The 22,336-nt window shown below is 48.5% G+C and overlaps 2 protein-coding genes and 1 long non-coding RNA gene across 4 annotated transcripts in view; 2 read left to right on the top strand and 1 right to left on the bottom strand.

The window, feature by feature from the left end:
• LOC131132544 (uncharacterized) overlaps nucleotides 1-21,236 on the bottom strand; it is a 37,650-nt gene extending 16,414 nt beyond the window's left edge. For both annotated transcript variants that reach the window (XR_009130385.1, XR_009130384.1), the window contains exons 1-2: nucleotides 20,776-21,236; nucleotides 16,712-16,776 (exon numbers count right to left, since the gene is read on the bottom strand). This is a non-coding gene — a long non-coding RNA (uncharacterized LOC131132544). The remainder of the gene's footprint in view (nucleotides 1-16,711; nucleotides 16,777-20,775) is intronic.
• Nucleotides 6,108-9,556, top strand: tekt3 (tektin 3). Its single transcript, XM_058078221.1, has 7 exons — nucleotides 6,108-6,761; nucleotides 7,633-7,716; nucleotides 7,773-7,843; nucleotides 7,920-8,063; nucleotides 8,339-8,561; nucleotides 9,105-9,259; nucleotides 9,340-9,556. Exons 1-7 carry the CDS (start codon nucleotides 6,207-6,209, stop codon nucleotides 9,554-9,556), a joined length of 1,449 nt encoding a protein of 482 aa, XP_057934204.1. The 5' UTR covers nucleotides 6,108-6,206.
• Nucleotides 14,507-19,291, top strand: pmp22b (peripheral myelin protein 22b). The gene is made up of 5 exons (XM_058078270.1): nucleotides 14,507-14,661; nucleotides 14,962-15,053; nucleotides 15,146-15,239; nucleotides 17,998-18,138; nucleotides 18,668-19,291. The coding sequence occupies exons 2-5, from the start codon at nucleotides 14,976-14,978 to the stop codon at nucleotides 18,826-18,828; spliced, it is 474 nt and encodes a 157-aa protein (XP_057934253.1). The 5' UTR covers nucleotides 14,507-14,661; nucleotides 14,962-14,975; the 3' UTR covers nucleotides 18,829-19,291.
• Nucleotides 21,237-22,336: the final 1,100 nt, after the last annotated feature.

The raw sequence follows: 22,336 nt of genomic DNA, 5'->3' as shown, positions 1-22,336 counted from the left end.
AAATAAACATAAATTTTTTTTTAATTAAAAAGAAAATCTCAAGATTTATTGTAATAATAAAGCCAATAAAAAACTAAAAGTAATGTTGTTTTTATTATTTACATTATACATATATATTTTATTATTACTAGTGTTATTAACACTACAGCTGAATGGCAGTACCTCAATAAAAATATATTATACTCGTTATTTATTCATCACGTCCTTGGCAGTGTCAATGAAAAAAATGACTACTATCAATATTTATTTTTTATATTTTTACATTTTTTAGTCAATGATCTCAATTTTGATGATCAATAAGTTGTTAGCTTACAGGATGGCCCAAACTCTCCTGTTAAATTTGCATAAAATGGCAGACATTTTGAGACAATCGACGCATGGAATTAGTGTGGCGGCGTCGTGGTTCTTCGGTACTCGGACCGCGCCAACGTACCGGCCGCCATCTTGTGGACGCGGTGCTATTCCTTTTCCATTTCTTTCCAACTCGCTTTGCCGACCTTGGCAAAGTCTCTTTGAGGTCAACGTGCATTCCCAGCTGCTGGGGGCCGTCACACACACACACACGCACACACACACACACACACACACACACACACACACACACACACACACACGCACACGCTAACACACACGTATGCTAGCATAAGCGTGCCCCTCACGTGGAACATGCACCTGACCCAGCGGCACACGTCCAAACCAACATCATCCCAAGCAGACAAAATAAGCTCGGGGGGAACTGGAGGTGGGTGGCGTGTCGGGGGGGTTGGGGAGGGGGGGTCTACTGTACTTATGAGCGTCATGGCAACAGCGGCGGCCGCATGCCACAAGTTCAGGCGGCAAACAGAACACGCTTTGCTAACAATGGCCTCCTTCTGCTCAGTGTCCCAATTTGGGAAGCGGGCGGACAATTTGGGACCTTGTGAGGGGCGGCCGGCATCTCGCTGGGGGAGGGCGGACGCAGAGGTTGGAAAATGCCTGCGAACAAAAAAGCCTTGGTTTTAAATGCCTCGGTCGCCCTCCGCCTTTTCTTTGTTTGGACGCAAGAATTCAGCCGGGAACCAAAGACGACACGGCATCGGGTCCAAGGGGTCCGAGGGGTCCGAGGGGTCCGAGGGGTCCGAGGGGTCCAAGGGTTCCACGGGGTCCAACTGGGTGTGGTTGACATTCAAATGAGTCCATTTGGGTGCCGTGTCCCATCAGAATCTGCTAATGGCATCAGGGCGTGGCCCTGGCGTGCCTTCCCGGGCATCGGACACCTTCCTATGTGCACTTTGACCTTTGGTGGCATGCTGAAAGATTGCGCAACCAAGGCAGGGAATGCCGCGGGAGCAGCTGCTTGCGTCGGCTTGACGGCTCCCGCGCGGTTAGACGGACATGCAGGGTCGGGTTTGACTCTTTTAGACACAACCCGATCTGATTGATGGCGAGCTGAGGGTAGGCGTTTGATTACAATTCCTTGATTGACATGCTAAATACTTTGGATGCTAATAATAACTTGAAAAAAGGCTACAAGGAACAACGTCTGAACTGCGCTACCAAAGTCTTTGACTTTTCACACGGGCCGACTCGGATAGTTTGGTTTTGATGCCACTTCCCTGGAGAAATAGCTGGCTTGCTATGTTATGCTATGTTAGCTAGCCAGTTGCAGCGCAAAAGGCGACAAAGATTTTCATAGCAAACCTCAGGTCTCAAACTTTTGTTATGATGCCGCTGTCTTCCAGGAATAGTTTGATGAGTACAAGCGGTTAGCTACCTAGCTAAGAAAGCTGAGATATAGCATGGTCGCCATGGCTGATTGGCTAGCTGGCTGGTTAGCTTTGCTAGCAACTTTCAGTTGATTTACATTTACGGTTCCTAAACGACAACAACCTGACAGACAACAGAAGTAGTAGCTATGGTTGGTAGCCTTGCTAGCTGGCACTAGCTAGCAGGAAAAGGTCCCAGTGACCGTTGATCCAACTGTGCTATAAAACTCGACTTTATTGACTTTGACGTTGCTAGGATTTCAGTCCAGACCAGAAAGATCTGGTTTGATTCCATTTCCCCCGAGACATCGGTTGCTTGCTATGAATGCCAAGCTAGCTGGTAGTGGCAGAAAATAGATGCAAAGATTACCATGCTAACAAAACACATGGATGCTAACAAAACCTCTGGGATCAGCTTCCCCGAGGAACACGTTTCCTTTAGCCAGAAACCAAAGTCCTCGCTAGGTGCTAAAGACACAACATAGTCTTGTTATTGCGATGATAGATCAACACAGTCAGCAAAATCCTCAACGCTAACGCTAGCATGTCATACAAGAACAGAGAAACCGTGTCGTGTTCAGTCCAGAACCCATCTGGACCCGAGTCCTGTTCCCATGCTGCACACGGTCCAGCTGTGCGGCGTCGCCATGGACACGGACAGAAAGGTCTTTGTGCGGAGGAGGACACGCAGGCCTCGGGCGGCCATAAAAGGCGGCCAATGGAACGTCCCGGCAGGTGATTAAAGGCGGCATGGAGGAGAAGCTGCCAGGGAGGAACAAAAGGGAAGTGAAAGATTTAGGGGGTCCTCGCTACAGCGTTGAAAAAGTGAGGAGGAGATTCTCGTCCGACTGTGACGAGTCGCCATGCAACCGGGAGCTAGCGCTCGCTCAGCTAGCGCTCGCTCAGCTAGCGCTAGCTGCTGTGGGCATCTCTAGGAAGACACCAACAATGTGGGAACATGAAGTAACAAATACGCCAAATGGTGGCGCTTCAGAAGTCGGATTGACTTGAAACTTCTCACACCCCTCGATGCAGCTCTCAGCCAAGCTAAAGTACAACAATCCCGTGGTACTTCCCAAATATATCATTTTACTAGAAAAACATTTTGACATTTTCTATGCCGCTTATCGTCCAGAGTCGCGGGTATGCTGGTGCATACATTTGGGCACCCCAACAACAGAAAATCGAAATCAATATTTAGTAGATCCTCCTCCATCAGAATAAATGCTTTGATGGTTCCCAGCATGGACAACCCCTCAGATTACCAAAAGAATTCTGTGTTCCAATAATTAGTATTAAAGGTATTCAAATCAATTAAACAACAAGGGTGCCCAAATTTAGGCACCTACTTTTGTTTAAATAATAATTATAAATAATAATTGGCCACTTTCTGTAAATCCTGTCGATTCTATTCCACTTGTCATCCATCAGGTTGTTGGTCTGCTAGATGATATCTTTACCTGGAATGGCTGACCCCGACCACCAGGGATTTACAAAGGAACATCTGGACCATTACCAGGGGTGCCCAAACCTTTCCATACCATCGTATCTCCACGTGTTGCTTTATCTGCCTTATCTACCTTCCATTTTTCCCCGGAGGAAAACATGGTGGACGTCCCTGATGTCCTAACCCTAACCCTTCACTAGCAACATGACGGACCACACCGACCAACCAGTGGGGGCGCTGCCCCATGCCATCGTAAATAAATAATAAGTGGCACAGTCAGGACAGTGTGCCCCCCCCCCCCCCCATGGTCGCGGCCTCTCCTCCGCTCCGCTGCGCTCCACACAGTGCCTCCAGTGGAATGTGATGACCACGGCGTGGACAAAGCCTCGCATTCATGCTCCCTCAGCCCACTCTGGCCGCCTTGATTTCAGAGCCGGGGGGGGGGGTCATTGGTCTGGGGGGGGGTCTGTCCAACCCTCTGTGTAAGTCACTGTGTAGTATTAAATACGTGAAATGAAAGGTTAACGACGAAAGAGCCGACTTCCTGTCTACTGGATGCAACACAATGGAGTTGTTGCTAGGCAACCACACACCAACACACACGTTGTGCCGTCACGTATGGACCGGTTTAACCCCAACTACACACTGTACTGGATTCCTTCACTGGATCTATTTACCGCCTTTTATTGTCGGAAGGCCGGGGGGGGGGGCATCTTTCCCCTCGCCAAGTTAAGCTAATTCCATGATTCCATTCTAAATGCTAGTCTTCATGTTTATGACAATAGGGGCTGGGGCGTGGGCGTCGGCCTCTTTGGGGTCCTCCCTTAACCCCGCCTCTTGTAGACCAATATACCGTACAGTCGGGGGGGGGGGGGGGGGTACATAGTACTTCTCCAAATGAAAGTACTAAAACCACACAAACAACAAACATCTACCGCGGGGGTGTCCAAACGCCCCCCCCCCCCCCCAGTGACAGCCGCATAGTGGAAAATTAGCCCTTTGATATTTTGTAAAGCTATGCTAGGAAGTTATAGATATTTCAAGAAAAAAATGCATGTCAGCTACAGCCTTATTAATGTACACTTTTTTTTATTTCCAAAATATTTCACATTTCTTCTGAAAAAAACTTCATAAATTTCAATTTATTCCCATAATATAATAACATTTACCCCAACCTAATTTATTTTGTTTTGTTCATAATATTTTGACATGACAAAAATTATTTTTCCTCATAATAAAAATAATAATAATAATACTCTATGCTCATAAAATTGCGTTGACTTGATTTTTGTTTATTTTTCTCCTTGTTGTAGACGGCCAGCTACTGCCCCCCCCATCAGCATAAAACAGACCGTGTGAATGGGCAGATACAGGAAGACCAAGAGCGATTCCCCCAAAGAATGATGAGACATGAAGTCGTTGTTCGATGCCGCCATCCCAACAGATCCACAGCCAGACAAACGCTGTGCCAGTCTAAGCGGCCTGCGTTTTTCTCCTCTCATTGATTCGTTGATTCAAACACAGGATGCTTACGACTTTGTACCTGCACCATCTGTACCTCCGCAAAAAAACCAAGCTAAAGACCTCAACAGATGTCTTTGGCAGTCAAGGTTACTTTTTGAAGACATCTGAAGACGTGTTTGGCAGGCAATGAGTCCAATTAGCTCTGTTATAAAAACAAAGCATGTCTTGGAATGAAAACAGACACATGGATCTGCTGGGGCACTGCCCCACTTGCCCCTGATGCAAACCCCCCCCTGCTGTACGGTGTGAGATGCCATTTTGAGAGCCCGTCGGTAAGATGGAAAGCGAACCATCAGAGCACGCTAGCGTGACGAGTGCTCAGGTAATTCAACACAGATTATTATTGTGCGGCTCTTCCTGCTGCATCAATCATTCAACAGCCAACGTAATCCAAGCGGACAGCTCGCCGCTTTGCTTACAAGCTCAGATTCCTTGCGTCCACGATAAGAAACGCCACAAAAAATGGACGGCTATTTTTTCCATGCTACTTTTCCACCACGAGGGAAGAACGAGTGGATGCATCGTGTTGCTATAGAGCATCTTTGGGAAGAATCCATGACGCTGAAGCTAAGCAATCATCAAGTGTGTCTCAACCTTAGAATGGTTGTGTCAGTCAGACGTTTGGAGACACTTTCTCATGCAGTTGGATGATGACATGAGTCTGAACTTTGATGACTTTATGCCAAAAGTTTGGCGACATGGGGGTGCCTAAACTGGTACTGCGGGTCAGAAAGTGTGCATCATGGGGTGGATGTGACACTCAATGATGCAAGCTAACACCTATTGTTCTCCTGGAGGACTACCTCATACCGTGGTATGGACTACCTCATACCGTGGTATGGACTACCTCATACCGTGGTATGGACTACCTCATACCGTGGTATGGACTACCTCATACCGTGGTATGGACTACCTCATACCGTGGTATGGACTACCTCATACCGTGGTATGGACTACCTCATACCGTGGTATGGACTACCTCATACCGTGTTATGGACTACCTCATACGGTGGTATGGACTACCTCATACCGTGGTATGGACTACCTCATACGGTGGTATGGACACACGGAAGACAGATGGTAATTCTGTGCTAAAATCCTTGAAGAACTGCAAATGTTTACGGTTCCAGCGTATTATTCCAGCTCTTGTATTGGCAGTACAGTAAAAGCACCTGCTCAGCATTAATGCGGCCCACAGAGCAGCAAGCGGTAACCCACGGCAACCAGCATTGTGTCAACAGAAATCTTGGACAGGCCAGCTCCGGCGGCTCGAGCGCTGCCATTGGCTGGCGGCGAATGAATGACTGGCAAACTTGTCCATGTATTATGCATGGACCATCACCTTTGGAGGTCTTGGGCTCAGTCGCAGGTGAGCAACACGGAGAGGCAGCCGGAGGAAAGATCTCCACGGTAAGACCAAAGAACTTTGAACTGTAAGAGTAACCAAAGATGCTAACTGGTAGCTGGCGTCCCTGAAGGGGCTCGGAGACATGGAGCTGACAGCTACGTATGCTCGACCAAAGACCGGCAACTTCCTTCCTGCCATCTCCACCATGGCGTCCAGCTACCGCAACACAAAGCCCGCCTCCGCCCTGAACCACAGCGCCAACCAGTGGAGGACCAGCAGCTACTACAAGACCAGCGACGCCATCCCCAGCCTGTCCTCTGTGCCGCGGGGCAGTCTGGACCTCCTGAGGGCCAACACCACGTTCTACCCGTCCAACAGGAACACCCTGACCACTCGCTACACGCCCGAGGACTGGTTCCGGTCCAACCAGAGCAACTACCGTGAGTCGGAGGCGTCCCGCAACAGCGCCGAGAGACTGCGGCGGGACACGTTGAGGCTGATCCAGGACAAGGAGCAGCTGACCCGGCGGACGCAGGAGAAAAGCAGCAAGAACATCGGGGAGCGCCTCAACGACATCGCCTTCTGGAAGTCTGAGCTCAGCCACGAAATCGACAACATGGTGACCGAGATCGCCGCGCTCGCCGAGGTCAAGCGGAGGCTGGAGAGAGCCTTGGCGGAGACCGAGAGGCCCCTACAGGTGGGTGGATCGCGTGGACCGGATCTGGCTGGAGATCCGATGACGCCTCGGACGTTCCTCTTAGGATGAGATCATGTGACCGAGGTTTTGTTTACCGACTTAGCAGGTAACTGAAACTGGAGAATGGAGGTGAAACGTCTCCCCACGGAGCTTACCCCGCGGAGGCCGTTCTGGCTCCGCTAGACCTACACCACAATAGTCCAACCGATAGGGGCCAGCCTCTGGAGGAGGACCATAGTATCACGTGACCAGGCAGCACGGCTTGGATGGCGTTGCTGTCACTCATCCAAGTTCTACAGAATAAAAGTGAAAAGCATGGATGCTAGCTAGCGTTGCTACATTCCTATCCAGTCAAAGGCAGTCAGTTCCTGTCTTAGCCAATGAGCTTCAAGAAGGACGGTTGAGGTCCATGACGTCACGGTTCCTCACTGTTGCCTCCTGAGGAAGAACTACATGGTAGTATTACATGGCAACATGGGATTGGGGGCGAACCAGTGTTGGGCACGTTACTTTAAAAAACTCATAGTTACTAGTTACTTCTCCAAAAAAGTAACTGAGTTACTCCACTACAAAAGTAACTAGTTACCAGTAAAAGTAACGGGGTGTCGAAAACAGTAACGGCGTCATGCTGACAGTAAGAGTAATTAGTTAGGTGACCCGTTACTGGAAAACGTAACGGCGTTATTCCGATCACTGGTGCTAAGGAATGACAAACGCCGGCCTTTGGACACCCCCCTTGATGGCAAACCGAGTTCAGTCAGTCCGAGGTCTCACGCTAAAGTTGCTAAATCTCCTGCTTTCATATTGAATGCATATATTGATGTATTAGCGCTGCACAGGAAGTTAGCATGCTTTGGCGTCTGGTCCCCAGGTGTCTCAGGAGTGCTTGTACCACCGGGAGAAGCGCATGTCCATCGACCTGGTCCACGACGACGTGGAGAAGGACCTGATCAAGGTAACGGAAGCGCCGTCAATAAATGCCACCATGTCGCTGACGTCCGCCTCACACAGGAAGTGGACGTGATCAAGTCCTGTCAAGACAGGATGAGGCGACATTTGGAGAGAGCCGCCGCCCAGCTGGCGTGAGTCTGAGCGCCAGCGACGCAAGCAAAGCTTTGATTTGTGGGCCATGTTTTGGAGGGTTTTTGTGGCACTCAGGTCAAACCGGGCGGCCCAACACGAGTTGGAAAGAGACCTGAGCGACAAAATGGCGGCCCAGAGGATCGACGACCGCTGCCACCATTTGAGGAACACGTCGGATGGCATCACTTTCTACCGAGGCATCGAAAGACTGGATCCTTCGTGAGTCAACTGTTGGCTTTGTTTATTGGAGCAGATATGAAATGAGTCGGGGAGTTTCAGGGACAGTTTACAATCCATGCAATTCCAATGCCAGCACCGGAGAGACGGATTAGCTGCCGGTGAAGGTTTAGTGCATCTTTTCCAGGTGAAAGTTCTTCCGAGTGAGTTATGCCTGCAGATAACCAAGTTGCCATACTTGGAGTGGAAAATATTCCATTCCTATCAACCCCCCCCGTGTGACCTACGTCGGTAACCACGCGTGGGTTCTTCGTCAGGCTCTCTCTGCCGGAGTCGTGGTCCAAGTTCAGCGACGACAACCTGCTGTTCTCGCAGAGCCAGCGGGCCGCCTCGCACAAGCTGAGGGACGAGATCGAGATCCTCCTCAACGCCACCTCCGCTGAGATGTGGAACCAGTTCAACAACGTCAACGTGGCCTTCACCGGCCGCGTGGCCGAGACCGCCGACGCCCGCAACAGCCTGCAGACGCACCTGGCCAAGGTCATGTGACTACACCGCTCCTCTCTCCACTGACTGGGACTATACATATATACGTATATATCCATCCATATATATATTAATAATACCATCAAATATTTAGCTGACGATATCGCTGCTATTAATAGTAGTAGTACTAGTTCATATTACTTGACATGCTACGTTGTGCATTATTAGATTTATCATATACAGTATTTACCACAAAACACGTAAAAGTTAAATATAAAATATTTATGTTGAAATTGTTGAAGTATTTTAAATGTATATATGTAAATGTATATAATACATGGTACTCCTATATTAGTAATAAATAATATATTAGTAGTAGTAGTTCATATTACCATATTTTCGGAGCATAAATCGCCCCATTTAAAACAACAAAGAAGAAAAAAAACATATTTCAGTCGCACTAGACTAGAATTAGCATGGGGGGTGGGGGGGGGGGGTATGATCCTATATTACACTACTGCTATATTTACGTAAGCAAAACAATAAAAAGGCAAGTACGCTGGCAAGTACTCATGACTCCTATTGATCTTGGTGCAGACCCTGCAGGAGATCTTCCAGACGGAGCTGCTCATCGAGTCTCTGAAGAAGGCCCTGCGGGACAAAGAGAGCCCCCTGAAGGTGGCCCAGACCAGGCTGGAGGAGCGGACCCGCCGGCCCAACGTGGAGCTGTGCAGGGACAACCCCCACCACAGGTACAGTGGCGTCACCGCCGGCTGTTCCGAGCGCGGGCGGCCTCATCCTTGGAATCATCTTAACGTGTGCGCCGTCCCAGGCTGGTGAGCGAGGTGCGGGAGATCGAGGACACGGTCCACAAGCTGCAGGAGAGACTGCTCGAGGCCGAGAGCAGCCTCCAGTGTCTGGTCAAGACCAAAGTCACCTTGGAGCACGACCTCTCCGTCAAGGCCAACTCGCTCTTCCTGGACCAGGAAAAGTGCATGAGCATGCGCAAGACTTTCCCCAGCATTCCGCGCCTCGTCGGATACACTTAGAGTACGCCGGCCGGCGTCGACTCACGACTTCAAACCATCGCTTTGATCGACCGGAGGGACTTTAGGATGTACACGATGCTAATGATAACATACCGTGGTTGGGAGTGTTTGTGTGTACTTGCCATGTGTTTTACTCTTTCATCGTTCTTATTTGAAGCCCATGTTGTCACTCCGCGACACTATACTACGATACTACCGAAGACCCTACCGCCGACTCTAAAGACGACCCTACCGCCGATACTACAGACAACCCTACTGACGACCCTACCAACGACTCTACGGACGACTCTACCGACAACCCTACCGCCGATACTACAGACAACCCTACTGACGACCCTACCAACGACTCTACGGACGACTCTACCGACAACCCTACCGCCGATACTACAGACAACCCTACTGACGACACTACCGACCCTACTTACGACACTACCGACGACCCTACTGCCGATACTACAGACAAACCTACTGACGACTCTACCGACAACCCTACCGCCGATACTACAGACAACCCTACTGACGACCCTACCAACGACTCTACGGACGACTCTAAAGACGACCCTACCGCCGATACTACAGACAACCCTACTGACGACCCTACCAACGACCCTACCGACGACCCCCACCCAGCGCTGGTGGCCCACGCTCACCACAGCCTGAAGCCTTCCGCTAACAACAAACCCTGCAGCTTCATTTATTATTTAAAATGCTCATACTGTATACGTATATATACTATATATATCTATATATATATATATATCCATCCTGGCACTGATCAATAAGTGTGAGACAAGAGTGGATGAAATAAAAAATAATAACAACAAAAATGAAAAAGACGACATTTGCAGACACGTGGTCTCGGTGCTGAACCAATGCACACAGTGAACTCCCTTCCTGCCCTTTTGGGGGCAAACAGCCAGGCATACACCTGGCAACATGATCCAGTCATTTATGGTGTCGTTATGGGATTTATTGATTTACTACGGCCAAACATGCTTTTTTCTGACGGACATAAACATCACATGACAACATCTGTGATGACTTGTTGGCATCTGGCATCTTAATCTGACCCGTGTGTCACTCATGGTCCCCCCCACACACACACACGTTTTATCAGCACCTTGACAATGACTCAGCACTTTGCCCCCCCCCCCTCCCCGCAGGAAGGTAAACCCTGCGTACGTTTGACCCCCATCCTTCCTCTCCACGCCCGTCTGCCCTTCCTACATGCAGTCCCGTCCTCAAGACACGCCTCACCTCGCTCGTGGAGCAGAGGAAGGAAGCGTGGAGTGATGGCGCCAGGCCCCGCGGACGCCGCTAGCATACTGATGCTTCTCAGATCGATAGCCCAGGAGGCGGCCTGGATGGATGGATGGAAGCCGCGAGTGTGGGCGTGACTGCGGTGGGCACATTTGCAACACCTGAGGGAGGGACGGCACTGATAACACTCACCGTGGGTGTGTGTGTGTGGGTGTGTGTGTGGATGTGTGTGTGTGTATGTGTGTGTGAGACTTGCACTTTGCTTTGCTTGTAATCTTTTACAGCCCCACCGTTACTGTTCCTGCGCTGTGCAAACATCTGGTGTTTGACCGCCAAGCTGCCCGGGTTTCCAAAGTGTGTGTTTGGTAAAGGTGCATGCACGCCCAACACCCAGGAACATTCCGGAGCTGAGTGGATCCCAGAGTTCCGTGTGGAAGAACGGCAAACGGTGTCGCAAGTCTTCCAGTACGGCGGGGATCTCGGAGGCGGCCGGCGGTGCCCCCGTTTTAGCCTCGACACAAATAGTTGCTCCTCTTTGGCTCCCCCCGGGGCCACACCCCCCCACCCCCACCACAGCCCCCACATACATGCGGAATGTACGCTGGAATCCTCCCTGGCACTCCGAGCATACTGGCGGGTTATTTTTAGCGCCCCCACCGCTAGCAGAGTGTTATTTTATTTTCTGTTCTTACTGTTCTTACTTTCACAGGCGGGTTCTGATTTCCTGTTGATTTCTCTTGATTTTGAGTGACATTCCAAGTGTGTTAGCCGTTAGCATGCGATGGGAGCACAGCGAGTCGCGGTTCACATGAGAGTCTGGCCTGAACGTTCCTGGGAATGTGTGTGCACTTCCTGTGGCCGTTGGAGCGCCGCCATGGTGGAAGCCTCCGGAGACGGCCGCTACGACGAGCCGCTTGGCCGAAACGCCGACAAGTAGGAAGTGGAAGACTAGAAGATGAGCAGCGTGGGGGTTCCAGCCCCCACCGCCTTGCTGGGGCACCCCAATGAAGTCCAAAAAGTCGAAAAACGTCAAATCTGACATCAAAACTGACATTTGAAAAATGAAATATATACAATTCAAAAAAAGGGAAAATTCAATGATAATTTGATCATTATTCAAAATTATTATTATTCAATATCATTAAAATAATTTTTTAGTTTTTTGTCTGATTCAGTTCTTGACAAAAACATTTGCCAGGATAAAAGATATAATTAATAAATAAAGATTGGAAACTTTTATGGATTAAAAAAAAATACTAAAAAAGGTGTCATTTGTAATAAAAAAATGAAAATATAACATAAAAAATTAAACATGAAAATAATAATTTAAAACTAAATAAAATACTAATATTTTATAATAATAAATGTTTTTTTACCTGACAAAATGTTACCTGAGCTTATGTAAAATATTGCACATATAAAGCTCGTCTGTATCGTTCGGCGGAATCAAGTGCCCTAAAAAGTGCTGAGTCACTTGTCTGCTAAATAACCAGCCACGGGGCCAAAGAAAGTTGCGAGTGCCAAGGTGAGAAACACTGGAACAACACACAGGGTGGACGCTGGGATAGGCTCCAGCACCCCCGACCCTGGTGAGGATAAACGGTAGAAAATGAATGAATGATATTTTTGAGTGTCTTGAATGGATGCCCTGATTGACATATTTCTTATATGGGAAAAAATGGCTTTGTCGCCAGGCTTCCAGTTTCTGGATGTTAGCAAATAGCAAAAAGATGTAGCAAAGTTCAGAAGCCAAGAACTGAGACCGACGCCTGTGGTCTCAGTGGCGTCGGAATTCTCAGAGAGGAATTCCAGAACAATCCATACTATTGATCCTGCAGTCTTTGGCGTGATAAGGAGCGGGACCGTCTAGTACTGGACCATAGTCCAAGAGAGGCCCAACCCCGTGGGCGGAGTCGCAAGGGGGTCCTCCTTTACTCTCCACTTGGTGCATCGGTAAAAAAAACCCCCAAAAAAAGATGGAACATTTTTTGTTCCCTGGTGCCTTGATGAAGTTACTGCAACTCGTGCACGCCGCCCCCAGTCCCTGCCCCTGCCGCCACCCTCTGATCTTTGGTTGCACGTTTGCAGACCTGAATAGAAGTAGCTAAGGAGTACATTTGCAGTGACCCCCAAAATGATCCCCAAAAGCTGGCATCAAGGCATCACGTCTACCAGCAAGCCCCCGCATGGGGGCCACTCCGTCCTGGACAAACATTGGCATATAAGGCATGGAAAACATTTAGCGGCAGCACTCGCTCATCAAGTCCTTCCATGCTGGACTAAGAGGTGGCGCTCGGGCCGTCGGCAGCCACTCTAAGCGTGGAGGCGTCCACCAGGACCCGAGTGGGGGTCCAAACCCACACACGTCTTATCTGAGATCCTGGAGGAGCTCAAGATGGTCTTTGGTGTTCTCAGCTTCTCAGCCCAGGGAAGCACGCGTGGTGACGCACGCGCTACTTCCTGTCTGGATGCGGACCGCCGCCAAGGATCCTCGACACGCTGTCACAAATATTTGGAAATATTTCCAGCTTTGACCGCGCCTTGCTCATTTCCTGGAATTTCACTCATTGTATTTCTAGGAGCAACAACATCAGGATATTTTTACACACACACACACACACACACACACTGGGGGGGGGGGGGGGGTATATGAGTCATATCAACAGAGAACAACCCCCCCCCCCCCACGTAGCCGTGCACACTTGACTCATGAGCTTCATGACACAACTTTACGCCAGAGTTTGTTTCCTGTTGCCGAGGCAACCAGAAAACCACAACCCAGACTATTATTATTATTATATTGCTATGATATGCTATGATATGACAACCAGTCGCTCATGAGCTACTGGTAGCTCCTCGTTAGCTCCTCGTTAGCTCCTCGTTAGCTCCTCGTTAGCTCCTCGTTAGCTCCTCGTTAGCTCTTCAAAGGGTTCATTCATTTATTATCCATTTCTATATGAACAAAATTAGAAAGTAGGGTTTGGTAGTAGTCCGGAAGTAGTCCGGAATGCTTGGGAGTGGGACCAATCACAGCGGGTTGGGCGTGCCCGGAGGCAGGCTGTGGGAGGAATACATTCAGATCGTTGTGGAGGTAATACATCTGGAATAGGTGCAGATTCTGCAAGATCTAGAAAGCTCTCATAGCGGGTCATCGTGTGTGGAGTCCACATCACCGAAAATGGGCGGAAAAATGAGCATAACAGGGATTATTAGCATGCAGGTCACATCATGGAGATGTTGGGCTTCATAGGCGGAATAGGTGCGTCCCATTACGTGCGTTTTTAGCCGCTTCCTGTTTTTCTTTTTTGGTTTTATATCTGGACAACGCGTAGAAAGAGCAACACCAGCGTGTTCATGTGTCAGGGATAAATGCCAACAAAAGGACACTTTTCCTGAGTGAATATTGTGTTATGTTATATTTCATATTTCATATTGTCCTGTCAAAGATGAAGTTAAACAATAAAGGTTATGATAAACCCAAGTCCGAATGGATCAATTGTCAAGGCAAGAAAGGAGAACATGTCCTCCTCGAAAGCATGTCCTCAACTGCTAAAGCAAAACAGTACACACACACACACACACACACGCACACACACACAGGGCCGGTAACCCAGGGCAACGGCGCACAGTGCTTCTATATGCGGGGCCGGGCCGAGCGTGCGTGACGCAGCCACGCAGGCTGGGCGTTGTTCTCCCATAATGAGACACTTTATAACAGGCCGCCAGCCGCTGGGCTCCAATGTGCTGACACCGGAGCCGAGGACACCGGCACTCCCGCGCTTCCTTAGGACCGCTACTTCACGCCTCTTTGCCTTTTGAGTGGGAATACGAGCCCTCTGCTCCGAGTAAGTACACCTTCATGTCTCCACAACTTCTTCTGGGCCGTCAAAAGGAGCACCGAGAGCGGAGACTATTTGATTCCAAAGTTCATTCTGACCGTGATTGCAGGCGGCGCCAACTCAGTGAGGGTGACCAGCTGCTGAGGTGGCTTTTTTTGGGTGGGGGTCTGTGTCGGGGTGGGGGTCTGTGTCGGGGTGGGGTGGTCTCCGTCCAGCAAGCCGCCGCCGCTGCTGCTGCTGCAGTGACACGCCCATGTCCCACAGGCTGGCTGAGTGTCTTCTCTTGCTTCTCTTGCTGTGCTCCAGACTCGTCTGCAAAGATGCTGCTGCTCCTGCTGGGCATCGTCCTCCTGCACATCATCGCTCTGGTTCTCCTCTTCGTCTCCACCATCGTCAGCGTGAGTCCCCCCCCCCCACCACCCCACCCATGAAGTGACTTTGAAGGTGTCTGCAAGCTGAAAAGTGATTTTCTTCCCCCATCCCCTTGCAGGTGTGGACCTCCAGTGACACCGGGACGTCGGACCTGTGGTCAAACTGCTCCACCATCAATGGAGGCTACCGCTGTGACCCCGCCTCCACCGGAGGTGAGACCCCCAAGTGATGATTGTTATGAGAAAATGCACACATTGACACGATATGCCGCCGCTTAGATGAGCGCTGGGGGTCTTTGCGGGATCAACTGCTGGTTGCCAGGGCGTGTCGCAGCCCGCCTGGCGCCATCTAGGGGAGGGAATGCGGCGGCGGCGGCCATTGCTGCTGTATAAATAGTCGCTGGTGTGATGTCCATATTGAGGTCCCGTGTGCTTGCGGCATAGTGACCCGGCTTTTAGTCGTGTGTGTACATGTGTGTGTGTGTGTGTGGGGGGGTGGGTGGGGCCGCGTGGGAGTATTTAAAGTTCTCCATGTATGCACGATGACGGGTCACGCCCCGTGTCCCCGTCTAAGTTTGCAGCGTCCACCCGGACAATTTAGGGGCAGCAGCTGCTTCTCTTTAAGAGATTTATTTAGCGCGTGAGAAGAGCGAGCGCATAACTTCGGGGACGTTCCGCACGTCTTTGGCTTTTTTTGTTGTTGTTGTCGCTTTTCCTTTTTTCTTTCCGCCGCCGGGTGATGTCAGCCGTCCGGAATGTTCACTCGGGCGCCCGGTGACGGTCGCTGTTTATTCAAACAGGCGTGTGTGTGCACGGGAGGGGGACGCCCGCCCCCGGCCCCCGCTCGCTCACGTGCCGGGGAGGGGGGGATCCTTCACAGGGTGCTGGCGGGGGCGGGTGTCACCAAAGCATGAAGCTTTGCTGAGCAATCAGGTTTAGTTTTGGTGTCTTTTTTAACTTTGGGGGCCTAATATTTGACGTTCTGCTTCCTTTTTAATGCTAATTCTATTAAATGTTGGCAGGATGCATCCAAAAATATATTATTATTATTATTAAATGCAACAATGCCCACTTTTGCAATATGCAAAGAAAAGGAGGTGTCCATATTGGCCCCCCCCGACACAAAAACCATTTGACTCATTTAAAGGTGAAAAAGAATATTCATATATGACATTTTCATTTGGTGTAAAGAACTTATTGATGCTTTTTCATAATGAAATCAATTCAAAGCTAAATTCTAACCTAAAGAAATCCAATGTTTCCGTTAAAAAAGCCAAACATCTGCGGTTGCTATGACAACACGGCCATCTAAACGAGACCACCCATTTTGGGACCCCAGGCTAAAAAGCGTGACTGAATATTGACTTTGGCATCAGGACAAACCTCAGCCGCTATCTTCCTGTTTGGCGTTGCCGCATGATTGATTGGCGTGTTTGTGTGGTTTTGTGAGAGGGGGCGTGGCCTCTCGCTTCCTGCCAGGAAATGTCCCATGTTGACAGCAAAGGAAGGAAGAAGGCCGCGCTGGTGGAGTGGCGTAGCGGAGACGGACAGAACATTCCGCCCGGGCTATCATCTTATGGTCACGTGGGATTATGTAACATCTCAAAACGGTCATGCGGCGGCCACATTTTGCCGTTTTGATGGAGACAAGCGAGCTAATAGGCCGAGAGTGTCAGGTTGCCTACCTTATCTCGTCCATCTGGGAGGCGGCGCTGGACAGGAAGCAGTGCGTCATGTTGGCGGCGGCTGGCTTTAGCGAAGAGAGAGAAAACACGACATCACTACGGAGCGCTACACAACATTACACAACATTACACAACTTAACACGCCAACAGCGGCGCTCGGTTCAGCGTGTTTCTCCGTTGCTCGTGTGTAGCATGTAGCACGGCCACTTCACCGCTAGCAGGAATTATCATCATCGTAACTGCCAAATTGCAGGCTTTTCTCAAATATCGGCGACTTCAAGGAACTATTAGCAACACAGCGTTAGCTCTACATGGCAATTCCTCCTCCAGCAGATATCTGCAGCTGTGTGTCGGACGGATCCACTCCATTTCTCTCTTCCTGCTTAAGCTTGACAAAGTTGCCCATAAACACGGCACGCCCCCAAGCCCGTAGCACAGACAGGAATGTGAGGTGCATTCAGGGGCATCAAGTATTCAATATTTCATAGTAGATAGTATAGTATTTATATAGTATTTAGCACTGGCGTAAAACTGGAACTCAATGAAAACAGCTCGGTGACAAAAAACCCTCACAGATGTTTTTGTGCTTCTGAACGTGGGTGACATTTTTCTTAAACTTTTTTTTCAAAAAATTCTAACTTTATTGTTTTGTTTACAACTTTTTTAATCTATTCTTTCCTCATAATATTATAATTCTTGAAAAATGATTACTTTTTTTCTCCCAATATTATAACTCTATTCTTTGTTGTTTTTTCCGTTAATTATTGTTCTCGTTAAAGCAGATTTTTAGAAAAAAATAAGCGCACTTTGGACGCCCCGCCTTAGACAATACAACAGCAAGTGGAATGCGCCAACTAGTGGTGGAGCTGCTGAATTACACTCATCGACACAACGCTACTGCATCCAAATGACAGCTGTTTGGAATATTTGGATATTTTCTACTAAATAAATAAAGTGAGTTGGTAACACAATCATCGCTAAAGACGGGCTTTTTGCTGTTCCTAATGTTGTGGCCAATGAGGAAGCGCAGTCCCGACATTCCCAGCACGCCGGCGCAGGTACTTAATGGGTTAATGTACTCCAGGGCCTTGGAGGTCTGGCGGTCTGGGTCGATGGAATACATTTAGCTGCCCGGCGGTCCTGATGCAAGACGGGGGGGGGGGGCTTTTAAGGAATAATAATCCCCTCGCTCGTGGTGCCTTCTGGATCTCTTACTGCCGTTTGTTTGTTTGCCGTCTCCGATGACGACTTGCTTATTGATTCCGTCTCCTCTTGCGTCCATCCAGAGTGGATCCAGGCGGTCCAGGCCCTCATGATCCTGTCCATCATCTTCAGCTGCCTGTCGCTCTTCCTCTTCTTCTGCCAGCTCTTCACTTTGCAGAAGGGCGGACGCTTCTTTGTCACTGGAACCTTCCAGATACTCGCCAGTGAGTACCCCCCCGCCAGATCCACTTATGGAAAACTTAGAAGAACCCGGCTGGTTCTTCTTCAGGCTGGCCAATCCATGCTGGAGTAGTGGATGCTTCACATCCTTTGAAGGCGCCTCCAACTATGTCATCTTTCTCACCTCGTGTAGCGGATTTAAAAACTCTTTCCATGGAAGAAGTTGATGTTTAAAATGAATAATAATTAGGAGTGCATGAGAAAGTGGAAAGGCGCATGCAGAGGTGGATAAAGCTGCTCATCGGCTAATGCAGATACTGTACCGTATGTAGTCCGGATACTTCAAATATACTGACATCTTGCACAGGTTAGTTAAAGAGGTTGCCTACAGCCACAGCAACCGCTAATGTTAATCTAATTCACTGACCTTGTGCTAATGAAAGGCCAGTTATTTTCTCTATTCATGTCACATTTTTAAATAAAATGTGACAATGTGACATGTGTAAAAGTTTAAAGGGCGGGACCATGTGACCCGTGGAGGCGGGCTTACCACAAGCGCTCTGTGTTCTCCAGGCTTGTTCGTGATGAGCGGCGCCATCATCTACACGGTGATGAGTCCGGACTGGGTGCCCGAGACGGACGTGTTCGGCTACTCCTACATCCTGGCGTGGGTGGCCTTCCCGCTGGCGCTCATCAGCGGGCTCATCTACGTCATCCTGAGGAAGCGAGAATGAGCCGCGCCTCCCTCGCCCTCGCCGCCACTCGTCAACGCCCAAAGCAACCATTACTGTCTCGGTTTGAAGATGTATATAGTATCTATGGTTTAAACCTATTTATAATGTAACACTTTTACATACGTGTACATAGTTTTTGTGTTGCTCCGTCACGTCGGCTTGGTTAGCTTAAGTGCCTCAGCGTTTGTTTGTAACATCATCACACCTCGTTGTGTTGCGTTTTGCCAAAGATTAACACGAGTATCTCAAAGTTCATTAACCAAAAGGTGCATGTTCAAGAAAAAAAAACAAAAAAAGTGTTTGCGTTATGAAAAAAAAAGAGTGGTAACATCCGCGTGTAGCCAGGATGCAGCATCGCATCATTCGCTCATTTTTCTGTTTGTTCCATTTCTTTTTATTCTCTGTCTTTTTTTCTATTTCTTCTTTTCAACAAAAAAGATGGTGCTATGATATTCTAAATATGTATCATTCCTCTTCATGATTACCAAGGAAGCAGAGGGAGCTCCTCCCCTTCAAGCTATACCGCAACGTTGGAGTCGATCCCGGGCGGATATCAGTATTACTTGGCTTAGCATAGACGTCAAAGATGACATACTAGAACCTTGGCCTTTAGCTGGGCAGCTTGGGTCGTGCTGCTTTGTCACCACCGCTTTGTATTTGTGACTGTTAGAGAAGCCAAACGTATGCGACACATGCGCCGAGCTAGGCTCCACATCCAAGCCATAGGAGGACGAGCGAGCGTGTAGATATGGCTCCCACAGACCGTGTCTCGTCTACTTGAACCTTGACATGCTGCGGCCCCCTAGCCCCGCCCCAGCCCCGCCTCCCAGCCCCGCCTCCCAGCCCCACCCCGCTGTGCAACAACGCACTTCCTTAACGGCATTAAACTATTAGCTAGCTGACGTATTCCGCTGAGAAGCAAGTGAGGGAAAAATACATGAAAAGATAAAAGGGACAGAAGTGGCACTAATGACTTGATGCATGTGGGATTAAAAGATGCAGCCATGTAACACCACACCAGTGGGTCTCCGTTATTTGCTGGCATGCCCCCACCGGGGGACAGCAATGCTTTGCCCCCCCACCCCACCCCTCCCCTTCCAATTTGTACTGAAGTGAAACTGAAACCAGCCAAATGCACCCGCATGGAGAGCAGTGAAACATACAAGCCTACGCAAGAGTCACATTGCATGCTGGGTAGGCAGATTCATACATGTTGGCAGGTCAGGGCTAAATATCGAAAGCACACCACCCCGGGGTACCCGCCCCACTACACTCCCCCACACACACACAAGCAGGGCTACACAGTGACAATTAAAAGATAGGAAAGAAGAAAAAAAGATGGGTCTAAAAAAAACAACTGGCAAAACTATATGAAGCACTTCCGGTCATAGCCCCCCCCCCCCCCCCCCCACACACACACACAACGAAAATCGGGTAGAAATACATAATTACATTTCCATCTCAAGTATTTACTCATCCCTTGCTGCGTAATTGTAGAGGTATAAAGTGATACTGTCACTACTGGAACAACTTTCCAATTCCGTAATGGTTATTCGGCTCGTCTTTTCAAAACAAAATGCTAACATCCGTTCCTAGCTAGGGTTGCTGGAAAACATCACTCTTAGTAATTTTAGTATTCGTACTAGAAAGGAAATACATCGATTAGCCATACATTGGATTTTTTCCCACTTGCGCGCACTGCTATGAGTAAACAGACATATCAGAAACTCTTAATTTGAAGTTTCTAGGCAAGCATCCACCCTGAAAACGGAAGTACAGTGCTCTCACTGTAAACACTGTAGCGAGCTTTCCCTCCATGTAGTAATAAACGAGTCATCTGGGAGCGAGTAAGAATAAACAACAAAGTGCATGGTGCCAGTAAAGTACACTTTAAACACATCAGCTTAAACAGAAGTCATTCAATGACAAAAAATGATAGAATCTCACTTGCGGGTCCAGTTAGAAGAGTCGCACTCTGATGACGACTGCCCATGTTTGTGTGCCGTGTTCGTGGGTCTGTAACGTTTACAAGCTGAAACGCTCTCCTTGTTGGCAAACTGCTGTGTTCGCTTGCAACCATTAAAGAGGACGTCTCTGACCACCAACAATGCCCTCTTTTGGTGTCTGTCCATCCAAATCATAGACATGTTGACTTGTTCATCTTTATATAAAGACTAGACGTCTTGTGGACCACCAGCGTGTGCTCGGTGGTCATTAGAAATGGGCGCTTATTGACCGAGTCGTTCAAAGATCGAGAGTTTTTTTAATGAGCCGGGACTCGTTTCTGTTAACTCCTTCACTTGTCCTGCTACCACTAGCTAAATGCTAAAGGACAGCGGCTAACATTGCATTAATTGTGCAACAGTTACCCTAACGCCATTCAGACTCGAAGAACCCGGGTACCCAACCTGAAGTGGGTGGGTGGCGTATTGTAAATGTGTAATTTTGTCGCGTGATGTATGACACATCATACTTCGACGTCGCCGCCATATTGGATGTGCCAAACGAGAACAGGAAGTGAAGATGCCAAATGTATGTTCTTGCTGTCCAAAAAAGGTCTCACGGGACTTCCTTTCTCAGGTAACGCAGGTATGCAATGTTACAAAATTCTGAAATTTGTAAAATCAAGTTCGGGATAAATTAATGACTGATAAAGCGTGAACTGGACTTTAATGTTATACCACAGAGAAGATTTAGAGCAGATTTTATACCAAAAATGGTGCCTTGGGTCACATTGCTTTAACATTGAGTCAAGTCAAAAGCTGTGATTGACCCACCGACATTACTACAATAAATATCATAACTTAAACAGGGGAAATTGTTTTAAAAGTCAATAATGAAAGTATTTCTCGCAGTGCAGCAGCAGGCGAGGGAGCAGTGCCCCCGTGTGGTTGTGTATCAACATTACAACCCCTGATGCTTGACAAGACGTGATGTTGCGTAACTTCACATTTTGTCAGTACAATACCGCCTGTAGTTCCTTCTTCATGCGTAAAACTGATTTGAAAATGGGATCATTATTACATAATGACGTTTTATATGTAATTAAAGACAAAACTTTGTGTTATAGGCAGGGGCGCCGTAAAAAATCTCTTGTATTTGGTGATAACAGTTAAATATCAACATTGACCAAAAGTAAACTTTCATATTGCCACCCCTCATTGGTACATGAAATGGTATGGTCCACTATGGTCCCTTCCCTTGCTTCCCAACAGCAGCGTGTCGGCCAGTGCTACAAAGTCATGTTTGGGGTAGAAAAAAGGAAAGAGAAAAAGATGATAGAAAAAAGGAGTGAATACGTGAGCCAGTCTTTTGTGTGTGTCGTGGAAATTAACTTGTTAGTTTAATGTCCACAATGAAATAAGCCTGCAGAGTGTTAGCATGTTGCCTTAGCCGAGCCAAGATTGCAGATTTAAAAGTTATCATTTTTTCATCAGGCCCAGAATTCCTGGCTGTGCCCCTGGTTATCGGTGATAAAGGTTTATAGTATTAAAAATATGCGTATTAG

Source organism: Doryrhamphus excisus, chromosome 7, assembly GCF_030265055.1.
Source record: "Doryrhamphus excisus isolate RoL2022-K1 chromosome 7, RoL_Dexc_1.0, whole genome shotgun sequence".
In the NCBI taxonomy this organism is placed as follows: Eukaryota; Metazoa; Chordata; class Actinopteri; order Syngnathiformes; family Syngnathidae; genus Doryrhamphus; species Doryrhamphus excisus.
The sequence above is the reverse complement of the archived record's forward strand: the minus strand, read 5'-3'. Positions and strand labels throughout refer to the sequence as shown.